General features: G+C 45.2%; 1 protein-coding gene across 1 annotated transcript in view; it reads right to left on the minus strand.

The window, feature by feature from the left end:
* The window catches only part of LOC126262382 (probable cytochrome P450 304a1), a 99,642-nt gene that overhangs the window by 30,504 nt on the left and 52,201 nt on the right, over positions 1-16,937 (minus strand). The window contains exon 5 of the mRNA XM_049958979.1: positions 10,023-10,203. Coding sequence (XP_049814936.1) covers positions 10,023-10,203 — 181 coding nt within the window. The remainder of the gene's footprint in view (positions 1-10,022; positions 10,204-16,937) is intronic.

Raw genomic sequence — 16,937 nt, forward strand, 5'->3', positions numbered from 1 at the left:
AAAGGTGTTGCACGACAATGGCCGTCCTCACAGTGTTGCCCACACTGCTGAAACGCTCCAGAAACTCAAATTTGAGGTGGTGGATCATCCTCCGTATAGTTTCGATCTTGCCCCTTCTGACTATCACTTGTTTGATCCACTCAAACAGGCATTAAGGGGCGTCGATTTGCCTCGGACAGAGCAGTGCAAGAAGCCGTACATTCCTGGCTCGCAGCTCAGTCGAGAACCTGCTTTTATGAGGGCATCAGGAAGCTTGTACAACGATGGATCAAGACTATGTGGAAAAATGATGTTCTTGTAAGTTTCCTATTTCATTACAATAAAATTTTATAACTACTTTGCGGATAATAATTGACTTCCCCTCGTAACTGGTTACCTTTATTGTCAAATAAACTGCCTTATAAAAAATAGTCATGCACACAAAATGGGAGCAGAAAATGAACATCACCTGTCGAGAGGGTATGTCAGTTGAATGAAATTTACGAAGAACCTGGCACTATGAGCTATGCCGTGGATGCAGGCACTGATTCGGTTTGGAAGGGTGTCAAAGCTGTCGCACCCGTTCCTGAGCTAAGCTGACAAACAGCTATTGGAAGTGGTGCTTTTCATTATGCATACTTGCACTGAGACGAAGGCGCCCGAGCTTGTCCCACAAACGTTCTAGCGGGGACTGGTGTGGGTATCTCACTGGTCATTGAGTACCCCAGTTTAAAAACGCTGCAGCTCTATAAAAGATTGGTGGGTGAATTGGACCCCTTGCCTCCGACGATGGTCATCCGTCGCAGTGCAGCACCATGATTCATGACTGAGCACAGTGCGACGTCATTCCATACTTCTCGGACCCGGCACCACTCCAGAAACAGTCGTTTGTGTTATGGTCTTGACGGTAGCCTGCGCAAGGGGCGATAATCCCGTAATGCGACTGCTGCTAGTTTCTGACCAACGCTGCGAGATGACGCGGAATGTTACAAGTCATCCAACACCTGTTCTCAGACGGCAGGTGCACGTGTGAAGGGGATACGACGTGCTTGTCGCACAACATGGCGATCCTCCCTTGTAGCGGTCAGACCGCCTTGACGACAGTTACATATGACCTCACGTTCCTATGCAGTCCAGCAGTGGACCATTTTCACATCCAAACGCCATACATATCTGATTAATGCACAATTCGACCATCCAGTCATTGGAGACCCACAGCTAGGCCACATTCAAACTCTGGCGGCTGCGCATAATGTAGTTTCAAACGAGTATGTGGCATCTCCGAGTCCTTCACAATTATGACTCAACAGCTGACGCTGATCGCGTCTTTTACATACTCTACTAGGCCTGGTGACGACACTATTCATGAACGACAGCAATGCAGGCTGGTGGTCGTTCTTCCTGTCACAGACTATACCACTATTGCACACCCGCCCACGGTGTGTACCTGTACGATGTTACTTTTCCATCCGACAAGGGTGCCTCACTTTTTTGTCAGGCAAAGTAAGACAAATCAGAATCAGATAAGACAGGCCACCCAAAACATATCTGGATAGAATAAACAAATCGCGTGTGGTTATCGCTAAGTTATTTACATATGATATAGCAGAGCAGACGGGCATGAAACCTGAAGCGGTGTGTACACGAGACATCAATTGTCACTCCTGAAAAAATAGATTTGGTTTGATGCGGCGGCCCGCCACGAATTCACGAACTGCTCTCCTGTGCCAACCTCTTCATCTCAGAGTAGTAGCAATTGCAACTATTTGCAGGATATATTCCAATCTCTGTCTGCCTCTACAGTTTTTTCCCTCTACAGCTCCATCTAGTACCATGGAAGTCATTCCCTTATTACCTTACACTCATCTGACCACAAATCCTTGTCTTCTTTCCATTTCACTTCACTAATCCCTACTGTATCTAAATTGAGCCTTTGCATTTCCTTCCCCTTGGCAGTCCCCTCCTGGAGATCCGAAAAGAGGACTTTTCTGAAATCTTTTTCCAATGGCGAGATCATCATGACACTTTTTCAATTACAGGCCGCATATCCCGTCGACACACGTTATGTGTGTTTATTGCCTTCTGCATCCTCATACCGTTGATTATTGCTGATTCTTCCACCATTAGGGGCAGTTTCCCACCCCTAAGACAAGAGAGTGCCCTGAACCTCTGTCCGCTCCTCCGCCCTCTTCGCCAACAGCAGAAGGGCAGAGCCGCTGTGCCATGGAGCTCGCGTCGCTACGTGTCCAAGCAACGATTCTGCACTAGCTTACTCGGCAGAAGCCGATGCTCTAGCACGACAAGGACAGGCCAAGTCAATGTAAATTTAGTTAAAGGTATCGCAGTCTGACAGCCACCAGTCCGAAAGGAGGACCTACGATATCCTGCGAGTCTATGAGTCTACATAGATTAAGAAGTCACCACCAGCGGACTAAGCTTCTGCTACCTCAGCACTACTGGTCACGCTCAGGCCAAAGTTGTGGACTTAGCTCTCTCCTACTAGTGGACCATCTACAAGCCTCTCTCTTCTGCTGTCAGCCTGTTACCTTGGAGGCCTACAGTTGAGCCCGGGGTCGTGCAGTCACTCAGCCGCCATCGCCTGTGCGAATAAATTGGTCGCTGCCTCCCTCTACTCATATGGGCAGACACTGCTGTAGCTGTGAATAATCTCACCCACGCTGGGTCCGCGGAGCGATTCTGCACGACTCAGCGCGCTGAGTCCTGTGCACTCGGGAGTGCCGTCAGTCTGCGTTGTGGGCTGCCGCCTTGCAGGGTCGCTGCCGTCAACACTTCATCGTCTGTTCGACAGACAGTGGACGTCGCCAGGCCGTCTGCTGACGGCCACACGTCTTCAGAGGCCGCCCACCGCTCACATCCAGGGGACGTTTCCTTTACCGAGTGTCGTAACTACTGCTGTAATCAGTTGGGTAATGAATGTTCTAACAATGATGTTTTCTTGTTGGTACGTCGGATGACCACCAGGCCTCCACGCACCACTCCACGGCTGCCTCGTGCAGTGTGGTGTGCTACTGGCTTCCTGTCGCTAACAACCCAATTCCACCATCCTCTGTAGTGGTCGTCCACCCTCAGTCATTACATGGTCGTTCCAGCGTACAGAGTGAACGCGATATCCACTGAGAAAATTTCGGAGGTCGTTCAGGGATATTCTAGTTTTTGAGCCATCATGACAGTGAAAAAGGCTGCAATGTACCATTACCATTTTCTTGCCGACGCCTATGCACAGATTCAAAAGTGCAAAATTTGTGGTAAGATCTTATGGTACCAAACTGCTTAAGTCATCGGTCCCTTAGCTTACACACTACGTAACCTGACTAAAACTACATCTACATCTACATTTATACTCCGCAAGCCACCCACCGGTGTGTGGCGGAGGGCACTTTACGTGCCACTGTCATTACCTCCCTTTCCTTTTCCAGTCGCGCATGGTTCGCGGGAAGAACGACTGCCGGAAAGCCTCCGTACGCACTCGGATCTCTCTAATTTTACATTCGTGATCTCCTCGGGAGGTATAAATAGGGAGAAGCAATATATTCGATACCTCATCCAGAAACGCACTCTCTCGAAATCTGGACAGCAAGCTACACCGCGATGCAGAGCGCCTCTCTTGCAGAGTCTGCCACTTGAGTTTGCTAAACATCTCCGCAACGCTATCACGCTTACCAAATAACCCTGTGACGAAACGCGCCGCTTTTCTTTGGATCTTCTGTATCTCCTCTGTCAACCCGACCTGGTACGGATCCCACACTTATGAGCAATACTCAAGGATAGGTCGAACGAGTGTTTTGTAAGCCACCTCCTTTGTTGATGGACTACATTTTCTAAGGACTATCCCAATGAATCTCAACCTGGCACCCGCCTTACCAACAATTAATTTTATATGATCATTCCACTTCAAATCGTTCAGTACGCATACTCCCAGATATTTTACAGAAGTAACTGCTACTAGTGTTTGTTCCGCTATCATATAATCATACAATAAAGGATCCTTCTTTCTATGTATTCTTTCTATGTATTCGCAATACATTACATTTGTCTATGTTAAGGGTCAGTTGCCACTCCCTGCACCGAGTGCCTATCCGCTGCACCTCTTCCTGCATTTCGCTACAATTTTCTAATGCTGCAACATCTCTGTATACTACAGCATCATCCGTTAAAAGCCGCATGGAACTTCCGACACTATTTACTAGGTCATTTATATATATTGTGAAAAGCAGTGGTCCCATAACACTCCCCTGTGGCACGCCAGAGGTTATTTTAACGTCTGTAGACGTCTCTCCATTGAGAACAACATGCTGTGTTCTGTTTGCTAAAGACTCTTCAATCCAACCACACAACTGGTCTGATATTCCGTAGGCTCTTACTTTGTTTATCAGGCGACAGTGCGGAACTGTATCGAACGCCTTCCGGAAGTCAAGGAAAATGGCATCTAACTAGGAGCCTGTATCTAATATTTTCTGGGTCTCATGAACAAATAAAGCAAGTTGGTTCTCACACGATCGCTGTTTCCGGAATCCATGTTGAATCCTACACAGTAGATTCTGGGTTTCCAGAAATGACATGATATGCGAGCAAAAAACATGTTCTAAAATTCTACAACAGATCGATGTCAGAGATATAGGTCTATAGTTTTGCGCATCTGCTGAATGACCCTTCTTGAAAACTGGAACTATCTGTGCTCTTTTCCAATCATTTGGAACCTTCCGTTCCTCTAGAGACTTGCGGTACACGGCTGTTAGAACGGGGGCAAGTACTTTCGCGTACTCTGTGTAGAATCGAATTGGTATCCCGCTGTAACTTACGCTATGGACAACACACACACCCATGCCCGAGGGAGGACTCAAACTTCCGACGGGGGGAGCCGCGCGGACCGTGACAAGACGCCTGAGATCGCGCGGGTACCCCGCGTGGCCCAAAAGTGCTGTGATTCGGCTGCTGTCACTGCGGTAACAGCTCAGCATAGCGTTGTTGTGCTATATATCAGACCAGTTTTGTGGTTGGATTGAAGAGTTTTTAGCAAACAGAACACAGCATGTTGTTCTCAATGGAGAGACGTCTACAGACGTTAAAGTAACCTCTGGCGTGCCACAGGGGAGTGTTATGGGACCACTGCATTCAGTGAACGATACACTGGGAGCGTATGGTCCAACTCTTTATCTGTAAATCCATCTCTGACAGAACTTGAGACAGAACCGAGCAGTACTCAATACATGGCTGAGAGCATCTCTTGTCAACTGATGTATTGTGAGTGAATGGAATGTCTCCAAACAAGGCAATTTCACTGTTGTGCAGATATTTCTAGTGGAATACAGACACAAAGATAAATGGGGTAAGAAAGCAAACTAAATGCAATTACTCTGTAGCAAGCCGTCAGAGGCCATGGATCCCTTACACTAAAGTACATAGAAAATATCCCTGAACAGCCTAATACATTTTGTCGGCGCAGTTCGCTTTCACCCTGCACAGTTCACTATTTCATTGGCGTAGCTCTCTCCATGTTTCAAGTAATACTCGACTTGAACGAAATATAATTCATGACAGTATCCAATCTGCTCGGAAGTTTGCAGCTTATATTTAAGCTGTCGCAAGATTGAACACTTGCAACGGGTACTACTTACTATTGATATGTCACTTAGTAAATCGTACCCCGTACACGCTGCTGGTTCTCTGGAACTGTTGGAGCTGAGCGAGCCTATTTCCAGTATGGCCACTGTCTTCCTAGTAATGTTCAATAACGCCAAAGCGTTACCGGTCCTCTGTCAGTATGCCAGAAGGGGATCATTGTTCGTGATGCCGGTAGAATGGACTTCTACAGATGGGTTGCACCAAAATTATTCAAATAATTGCTACAGTAAAGAGTTAAAAGTTTTGAACTATTATGTCCATTGTTACCGTTTATTCGCGGAAGGTGCGCGTAATTATATGTGAGGCCAGTAGAGGAAACAGTACCACCCGTGTTGTAGTAGTTGTCGTGGCACTACGGCCTCCCGTCAGGTAGATCGTTCGCAGGGTGCAAGTTTGACGCCACTTCGGCGACTTGCGTGTCAAACGGCCACTGTTACTCGTAGTAGATAGGTTCCGCTGGCGGAACACGTTACTATTTGAATAGTATTGAAATTCTACCGTAGACATTTATAATCTGAAAGATTAATTCGGAAGAGCAATGCAGAAAGAGCAAACTTCGGTGTGAAAGTGCAATACAGTAAAATGCTAATAACATCACGTGTGGGTCTCGGCAAAGACAATAAATTAAGTAAAATGAAGTTGGATTGTTATCCTTTGAAAACAATATATTTCTACTTAAATATGAAGAACTTTAACATTCGTGCAGTAAAGAGACTTGTATTCGTATTGAGCAATATGGTCAAGTTGATTTAGGAACGAAGCACGTTGGCTGTATTAACAAACCCACGCCTATGTCTGACAGCCCCAAAATATAGCCGAATGTCCAGTTACACATTATGACAGATTAATTATCTCATAGAAAAATGGTTATGAAGCATTATTCTGTGATACACTTGTAACTTTCATACAACTCTATTACTACTTATATAAGAAAACGTGGATCAGATGAATGCCTCTCTGTAATCGCAGACGTAGCTCTCAGCGCTTGCTATATGGCCGCTACGACACGGCATAGCGACTATAGTCCGATTAAAATTACTTGAGAGTTGACGTTTGTCACTTGCCGTTACAATGTTGCCACATCGTCTGCCGCTGATTTAAACGCGACATGCAAACTTGCTCAAGTTCTACACATGAAATGAAAAAGAATAGACGTCACTTGATTAGTTTCTGACCCGCACCTTCTGCATATGGGGATTGCACGTTAACAACTGCGCTACAGAACCACTGCAATAGCTGGAGTTCTATTTATGCTTCTGTAAGACGAGTTCCAATGCCGATAAGCTGCCTTCAAAAAGTTTGGCCTCATTCATTTCGTGTGAAGCTTATCTATAAAGCACTGTAGACCAATCACTGTGATGATAATAACTGAATATCAGACGCTATATATATATATATATACACTCCTGGAAATGGAAAAAAGAACACATTGACACCGGTGTGTCAGACCCACCATACTTGCTCCGGACACTGCGAGAGGGCTGTACAAGCAATGATCACACACACGGCACAGCGGACACTCCAGGAACCGCGGTGTTGGCCGTCGAATGGCGCTAGCTGCGCAGCATTTGTGCACCGCCGCCGTCAGTGTCAGCCAGTTTGCCGTGGCATACGGAGCTCCATCGCAGTCTTTAACACTGGTAGCATGCCGCGACAGCGTGGACGTGAACCGTATGTGCAGTTGACGGACTTTGAGCGAGGGCGTATAGTGGGCATGCGGGAGGCCGGGTGGACGTACCGCCGAATTGCTCAACACGTGGGGCGTGAGGTCTCCACAGTACATCGATGTTGTCGCCAGTGCTCGGCGGAAGGTGCACGTGCCCGTCGACCTGGGACCGGACCGCAGCGACGCACGGATGCACGCCAAGACCGTAGGATCCTACGCAGTGCCGTAGGGGACCGCACCGCCACTTCCCAGCAAATTAGGGACACTGTTGCTCCTGGGGTATCGGCGAGGACCATTCGCAACCGTCTCCATGAAGCTGGGCTACGGTCCCGCACACCGTTAGGCCGTTTTCCGCTCACGCCCCAACATCGTGCAGCCCGCCTCCAGTGGTGTCGCGACAGGCGTGAATGGAGGGACGAATGGAGACGTGTCGTCTTCAGCGATGAGAGTCGCTTCTGCCTTGGTGCCAATGATGGTCGTATGCGTGTTTGGCGCCGTGCAGGTGAGCGCCACAATCAGGACTGCATACGACCGAGGCACACAGGGCCAACACCCGGCATCATGGTGTGGGGAGCGATCTCCTACACTGGCCTTACACCACTGGTGATCGTCGAGGGGACACTGAATAGTGCACGGTACATCCAAACCGTCATCGAACCCATCGTTCTACCATTCCTAGACCGGCAAGGGAACTTGCTGTTCCAACAGGACAATGCACGTCCGCATGTATCCCGTGCCACCCAACGTGCTCTAGAAGGTGTAAGTCAACTACCCTGGCCAGCAAGATCTCCGGATCTGTCCCCCATTGAGCATGTTTGGGACTGGATGAAGCGTCGTCTCACGCGGTCTGCACGTCCAGCACGAACGCTGGTCCAACTGAGGCGCCAGGTGGAAATGGCATGGCACGCCGTTCCACAGGACTACATCCCGCATCTCTACGATCGTCTCCATGGGAGAATAGCAGCCTGCATTGCTGCGAAAGGTGGATATACACTGTACTAGTGCCGACATTGTGCATGCTCTGTTGCCTGTGTCTATGTGCCTGTGGTTCTGTCAGTGTGATCATGTGATGTATCTGACCCCAGGAATGTGTCAATAAACTTTCCCCTTCCTGGGACAATGAATTCACGGTGTTCTTATTTCAATTTCCAGGAGTATATATATATATATATATATATATATATATATATATATATATATATATAGAGAGAGAGAGAGAGAGAGAGAGAGAGACTGTTGCTCTGGAGTGGTTAATATATATATATATATATATATATATATATATATATATATATAGTATCAAAAAGAATCATCCCATTTAGCACGTCTATATTTCTGAAACTAATAAACATATACAATCAATTTTGTTTTTGATGAACGGGAAACTCAAAAATATTTTTTTTTTTTTCATAACTTTTCATAGACGTTCAATATGCCTCCCTTGAGATGCACGGCATATGTCAGTGTGGTATTCAGATTGTTCCCACACTTCAGAGAGCATGTCTTGAGTTACAGCTTCCGCAGCTGCTTTTATAAACTACCACAAGAAGTAATCACATACAGTCAGGTGCAGTAACCTTGGAGGCCAGTAATGTAAGGCTGAATCATTTGGTCCAGCGCGACCGATCCATCGTTCAGTAATCTTTTGATTCAAAAATTTCCGCACTTCGAGATAAAAGTGTGGCAGTGCCCTATCCTGTTGGTAAATGAAACTGTACGAATCAGTCTCCAGCAGAGGGAAAAGAAAGTTCTCAAGTATATCGGGACATGTGCTTCCTGTAGCAGTGGTCCCGGCAAAGAAACTGCGCAAAACACATTAAATTCTGGAGAGTCCCTCTCGTGTAGTGCAACTTCATGTGGTTTTTCTGTACCCCATATTATCACATTATGACGGTTCACTTTTCCATTTAAATGGAATGTTACTTCGTCACTAAACACTAAGCGTCGAAGAAAACTGTCATCCTCCATCTTGTCAGGAACGAAATTACAGTACTCCACACATTGTTGTTTGTCACCTTCACGAAGACCCTGTAGTAGCTGAATTTTGTTTGGTTTCTTGTGTAAACGTCGACGCAACACACGCCAGGCGGACAGCAGGGGCATGTTGAGCTGTCGAGCTGCATGGCGAACGGATTTCTGCGGATTCCTTGTGAAACTGCGGCGGATCCGTTCGACGTCTGTGTCAGACACTCAGGAATGGCCCGGCGATTTGCCTTTACACAAACAACAAATTTCTCGGAATGGTTCATGCCATCGTCTAATGCTCTGTGCTGTAGGAGGATCCACACCATACCTAGCACGAAAGTCACGCTGAACTGTTAATACTGCCCTGCACTGCACAAAACGTAGAACACAGAACGCACTCTGTTGTCCAGACGCTATTTTTACTAGAACTCAAGTGGGCGTACACTCTGCGATATAGAGGGGAACCATGTGAAGCTCGAGAGTTTGCTCTTTCTAACAGTACGTTGTTCATGCTCATATCTCAAATAACATAATAGTTATGATTTTCTTAAATCGGATGATTCTTTTTGATATATAGTGTATATTATAATCCACTACTAGTGAACGGAGAGTGACTGCAGAGAGATTCAAGAATACAGAGTTATGTGTATTTAATACTGCGTGTATTGTAAATAAATACATTTATGGTTTAGTTATTCCATAGTATTTGATGCGTTCTAGAGTGTTCATCCTCATCGCTACACCGACGGACACGAGAATTAGCACTCACCTCGGTCTGTCATCGAGAGAGGGCAGGCGGCCGCGACCGATGACGGAGTCCAGCTCCTGGTGTATGCGCCGCAGGACGCGCGGGTGGTGCACTATGCACATCAGGTACCAGGTCAGGGCCACTGCCAGCGACGTCGTGCTGGGGATGATGTAGTCCAGCATCGTCACCACCAGCTGCTCATCTGCCAAACAGTAGAGTGCTTGCTAACATTTCATTCGTTAATATGGCCTTTCAGTTCAGATTTGGGTTTGGGCTCAGTTTTTCAAAATCGATTAATACTTGTCTGTACTTGTAGATAGGACCTGCTTTTATTTGCTATTCAGTCCGCCAGCAAAAAATTACCTCAGTTATGCTGTGTCTTTCAAATTACCATCAGCGATTCACGATGCATCAATTAGCGATAAAACATAACCATTCCGTGTTTTTAAGCAAAAAAATTAGACATGACCACCTATTTGTTACGTAAGGTGTAAAAGACATGTATCACAAAGCAAAAAAAAAGAATGTTCAAATGTGTGTGAAATCTTACGGGACTTAACTGCTAAGGTCATCAGTCCCTAAGCTTACACACTACTTAACCTAAATTATCCTAAGGACAAACACACACACCCATGCCCGAGGGAGGACTCGACCCTCCGCCGAGACCAGCCACACGGTCCATGACTGCAGCGCCTCAGACCGCTCGGCTAATCCCGCGCGGCAACCACAAAGCTGCAGAGGAAGCCCAGAAGAATAATTTGATGCAGGACATTCGCGGTCTGTAAAGTCGGGAAAATACCTCAAATCGGCCCACGAAAATCACCTAAGCTGCCGTACACGTGCATGCCTTTCTCGCTCTCTTCACGCAAACTGTTAGTCCCAGAGAATAAATGAATAGGACATTATTTGTAGGAAATACACTACACTTAGATTTTTTAATGGAATACGTATCCCCAAGAGAACGTGCTTTTATCGTTATTCAAGAAATCAGTACAAAAGTGATTTTCAGACTCACCCTCACTTCCACACTCGCCCTCTCCCCCCACCGCTCAGGCTATATAGTGTTTGTAACACTCCATCCTGCCAATGTACAAAAATTTGCGGGTACGCGAATCATTTTCCATATCCGACCTTTTTGATATTCCTTATCTGCGATATCACACCACTGGCTTCGCAGTGAACTTACACATTGTAAAACTTAAGTTTGTGTAAAGTTTACATCACCGTTTTGTGAATTTTGACTGCATGAAATTAAAAATTACATCGTTTTGTTTGTCTGACCTAACTACGAAACTAATGTCTTTTAAGGGTTAAGTACAGATCGATTTGTAAGGGTAATTAATTTTTGCATAATGTTTAAAAATGTCTTTTTTCCATTTATTATCCTCACAGGAAAGTTTAAAATAACGATATATATCAAATAACCGACTAAGCCAGTGGCATAATAGCCAAATCGATGAAAACCAAGAAAGATCGAATATGGGAAATAGTCTGTGTAGTTGCACATTTTTGTACAGTGGTAGCAGGGAGTGTCATGAAGAACATACAAAAAATTCTGACCGGTATGCGTTGAGTGTGGATGTTGGAGTGCATTTGGAGGTCAATTTTCTACGTTTTTATTGAATGACTCGGAAACTGCGGTCTCTAGCGAAAACGTAACTGCAGCTAATAAACACATCAAAAAGTTTTGCATCACCTCGGTTCCCACAACTCCTGAAGACAGACGTTGACTCTGGATATTGTATCACAGACGCAGTCCCTTTGACTGTTCAGAGGTGTCACTAAACCCGCCCAAATACGTAAACAACCATGCATGAGCTGCGCCTATTAGACTGAGGGGGTTCAACAGCCGGTCTGTTCCAGACATTCCACTAGGAAGGAGGTGCACGGCTCGTGTTGTCTGTAGTTCAACCTTGCCTAGACGGTCAATACCGCAGATCGATGGCGTCCGCATTGTTATTTTGTGTCAGGAAGGGCTCTTAACAAGGAAAGTGTCCAGACGTCTCGGAGTGAACCAAACCGATGTTGTTCGGAAATGGAGAAGGTACAGAGAGACAGGAACTGTCGATGATATGCCTCTCTCAGACCACCCAAGGGATACTACTGCAGGGGATGACCGCTACTTACGCATTATGGCTCGGAGGAACCATGACAGCAACGCCACCTTGTTAAATAATGCTTTTCGCTCAGCCACAGGACGTCGTGTTATGACTCAAATTGTGCGCAATAGCTGCACGATGCGCAACTTCACTTCCGACGTCCAAGGCGAGGTCCATCTTTGCAACCGCACCATGCAGCGTGGTACAGATGGTCCCAACAACATACCGAATGGAACAGCTCAGGATTGGCATCACGTTCTCTTCAACGATGAGTGTCGCATATGCCTTCAACCAGACAATCATCAGATACGTGTTTGGAGGCAACCGAGTCAGACTGAACGCCTTAGACACACTGTCCAGCATGTGCAGCAAGGTGGAGGTTCCCTGCTGTTTTGGGGTCACATTATGTGGGGCCACATACGCCTCTGGTGGTCATGGACGGTGCCGTAACGGCTGTACGATACGTGAATGACATCCTCCGACCGATAGTGCAACCATATCGGCAGCATATTGGCGAGGCATTCGTCTTCATGGACGACAATTCGCGCCCCCATCGTGCACATCTTGTGAATAACTTCCTTCAGGATAACGACATCGCTCGACTAGAGTGGCCAGCATGTTCTCCAGACATGAACCCTATCGAACATGCATCGGGATGTGCTACTGGATTTTAGAGGTACCGGTCTGTACAGAAATCTGGACCACCACCTCTGAAGGTCTCGCAGTATGGTAGTACAGCGTGCAATGTGTGTTTTCCATGAGCAATTAAAAGGGCGGAAATGATGTTTATGTTGACCTCTGTTCCCATTTTCTGTACAGGTTCCGGAACTCTCGGAACCAAGGTTATGGAAAACGATTTTTGATGTGTGTAGTTTGCGCGAATAGAGCGAGCGAACACTGAAAATCTCGTACGGTCCACGGTAGCTTAGATGGTTTTTGTAGGCCAATTTGCGTTATTCCCGGCGCCACAAGTGTCTTATATCAAATTGTTCGTTTGAGTTCCCTTACGACGCTGCGGTCCGTTGCAGACAGTTATCGTTTACACTCTATGTACTGTGCTTTACATTGGACCAGCTGACTTTGGAATATACTGCTGTAGGCACAAAGACCCGCAATTGAGCACACGCAGTGAGTTAGGCTACTGTAAATGCAGTGCTACATGCGTGGAAGATGTTGGGCAAAGAGAACTAAATGGCTCCAAATACCATGGTAGGCTGAAGAGTACTAAATGACTTGTAAACGTCCATTCACGCTGGATACCACGGAATGGAACATAAAAACATTCCATAAAGTATTTCTAATGACGATATTAGATCGCCAGTGGGATGAAATGGAACTGAACGTTAACATCAAGTTTTCTCGGAAAGTAAATTTTGACGTCGTCTGTTATCATCGAAATCTAAGCCATTATTTCCGCGCTTATAGTATCGGTACAATATCTCATACTGTTATGACGTCATTATCGTTATTGCTTGGTTTGTATGTGCTACGTGTTGCAAAGGCTGCATGGCGACTACATTTTTCATTCGATTGTTCTGCCACAAAAGAGATCCAGTATCTAAGAGCGAAAAATATGTTGGTTTCATAACATCTGAACAAAGAAAAGCATACACTAACCATAAACAAGAACAGAAATTGATTTTCACAAAAACAGTGAAACATCCATCAGCATTGATACCGGCCGGAGTGGCCGTGCGGTTCTAGGCGCTACAGTCTGGAGCCGAGCTACTGCTACGGTCGCAGGTTCCAATCCTGCCTCGGGCATGGATGTGTGTGATGTCTTTAGGTTAGTTAGGTTAAATTAGTTCTAAGTTCTAGGCGACTGATGACCTCCGAAGTTAAGTCGAATAGTGCTCAGAGCCATTTGAACCATCAGCATTGATGGACAAAAGTACAGTTCTTTGTCATTATTTGACAGAAAAAAGAACAATCTGCTTAGGATAATGTAAAATGGGGTTATTTATTGTCTGCTAAACATTGATTTTTGGTTGGTATGTAGGTATTTTCTCGTAAAATAACTGTTCTTTTTTTAATATAATTTCTTGATACTTTTCCTGTTATTTCGATGTATTAGTAGCGTGTAGAAACTGTTGTTGCGACAACAACCCTCCGTGCAGTCTTCACAACTTTGGCAAGGAAGGCTACCAGAGACATTGAGATCCGGCCGCCAGGTCTCGAATATTGCTCGTATAATATGGCCCATCACAATGATGAGCTAAATTACCACTTGTGTGGCCCAGCACTGCATTGCCTTGGTACCCTACATCTAGCCACTTCATCCACTAGCTGCCGGTCTACTAGCTGTGGCTGGACCTGATGATGCCAGGGCTTCATCTGGAACAACCAAGAGGGCCACCTCCAGAGTCACTTCATACAGTCTCTAGGAGTCTTCAATAGTTTTTGTTTTTCGGGCCTGTGCATCAGCACACCACATGCCTGACCAACTGCTGGAGCAGCCACTTGTCCAGGACACATGTGCCAACGCCTCCAAAATGCCTTATGTCAATATCACATCCGCGAGGCAACACACTTTTGCCGCCAATTCATTGAGGCACCTCACCTGGCAGGCATTCACCTGCAGCAACAGCAAAACAAGACGCATTGTACTAGTACAATACTGAGGCAGTCACAGCTGCCTGGAAGGCAACACGCTATCAAGTCACCACCATGAACCACTGTATAAGCGTGTTACTGAACAAAGAATGTATTTGATAACTGCGCTCTTCTGATGCTACAACTACTGTGCTGCCGGTACTACCCAATCCATCGACCTGCATACGCCTTTGTGATCTACAGACAAACATCTTGGCAAGATTACACTGGTGTCAGAAGATGGTCAGTGACAATAAGCCACATCATGGGATAGTGTTCGGCATTGTCACCTTAATGTAGTGAATGATTGCTTTCCTTTGAGTGGTTGATGATGGCTGTTTTGTTGGACTGAAGGTTCTTCTGGAAAGTTGGGTTCATGAAGGTGGAATCAGGTAGTGATTTGAACGATTTTAGGGTATGCACTAAAGAAAACCATTGTCAGATTTCCAAAAATTTCGGTGTTGGCAGTCTAATTTAATGGGGTGCAGTACTTCATGCACCCTACCTTTAGCAGTGATCTGTTTCATGTAGAAGGCCTGGGCATTATACCAGGGAATGCAGAGTACACACACAGTTAGCACACGAGTGTAAGGACCAAGAGTGTTCATGTTTGGGAGTGTGACAGTGATATTACTATTAAATTATTTCCTCTGCTATATTTCCAATTGTACTTTTGACCTATTGTTACAGTCACAGACTTCATATTGAGCAAACAAGATGAACAAGATGTTACCACTGCAGACAGCGAAGATATTTCTGCACCATTGACCTGAGGAGTGGAAATCATCTGATTTCTATCAGAGGACCGACAGAAAATGGCATTTGTGGCTCATCTGGAGCACTATCAGTATCATAGTACCCCATTTGGGTACTAGCCAAGTTTCAGTTTTGTTAAGTGGAGTACTGCTAGGTTTAGAACTGAGGCACTGTATGGTATATTTGGACAACATAATCGCCTTTGTGGAGAATATATAAGAACATGCACTGTAACTAAAGGAGTTGTTTAACAGGTAACATGTGGCACATTTAACAGTTGGTACAGAGAGGTGTCACTTGACAGTACAGGAAGAATAATAGTTGGGCCATGTGAAAAGTTACGATGGAGTTTCAACTGATCCTAGTTTAGTAAATGTTACAAAATATTTCCTAAGACCTCATATGGAGAACGGTTTCATTCTGTCATGGGTTTAGCAAATTATTATAGAAAGTTTGTCCTCAATTTTGCAGAAATAGTATGATCTCTCACTCAATTATTCAAGAAAGGAGTGAAATTCAATTTGGACATCAGAGTGTGAAGATGTGTTCCGAAGACTAAAAGAATTACTGACAAATGGGCTGGTATTGAATTTTTCAAATTATGAGTTGGAGTTCACATTGTCATGTGATGCAAGTAATCATGCAATTGACTGTGTATTAAGTCAAGAAGTAAATGAAGTGGAGCAGCTGGTAAGTTAATTAAAGCAGAAATGAATTACTCTACAATGGAGAAGGAAATGATGAGCTTCATATATGCGCAACATACTTCCAATATTATTTACACTGTAGAAAATTTAAAGTAATAGCTTAATACACAGCATTAAAGAGGCTACAATGATTGAAGGATCCATCAAGTAGATTAATGTGCTGGTCATTGAAGTTTACTTAATTATTTTTTGTGGGAATTCATCAACCTTGCATGAACCTTGGAAATGCAAGATGGCCTCAGTAGAAAGCTTGGTGTGTTACAAGGAATGGGTCACATCATTCTGAAGTGGATAAAGCACAAGAAACTGCTGAGGACTGTTAACTATTTACAATGCAGCCACAGTTCATCGTGCATGATGGTCAAAGAACCAGAAATAGCTCATTGCCAAGCATTACTGGTGGTGAAAACATAAACAGTATGTGGAACAATATATGAACAACTGTGTACCATGTGCATAGCAGGCTAAATTTAGCCATCAGCATATTCCACTGCAAAGGTTATTGGAGGTCAGTAAGCGATTTCAAACGATTGGTGTGGATATCTTAGGTCCTTCTGCACAACCACCGGCTTTGTCACTTATTATGAATTTGCAAATTGAGAGCAAGTGTATTACTTCTGCAAGTGAGTGGTTGAACAGAGAGAGATCACTGGATAACAGGGAAGATATTGAGTCATTATGTAAACAGGCATCCTAATAACTGGGATACACCTTTACCATACATTATTTCAGCGTATAATTAGGACTGAGGAGGTAGGCATGCTACGGAAGTCTTTGCAGTT

Source organism: Schistocerca nitens, chromosome 6 (genome assembly GCF_023898315.1).
Source record: "Schistocerca nitens isolate TAMUIC-IGC-003100 chromosome 6, iqSchNite1.1, whole genome shotgun sequence".
Classification (NCBI taxonomy): domain Eukaryota; kingdom Metazoa; phylum Arthropoda; class Insecta; order Orthoptera; family Acrididae; genus Schistocerca; species Schistocerca nitens.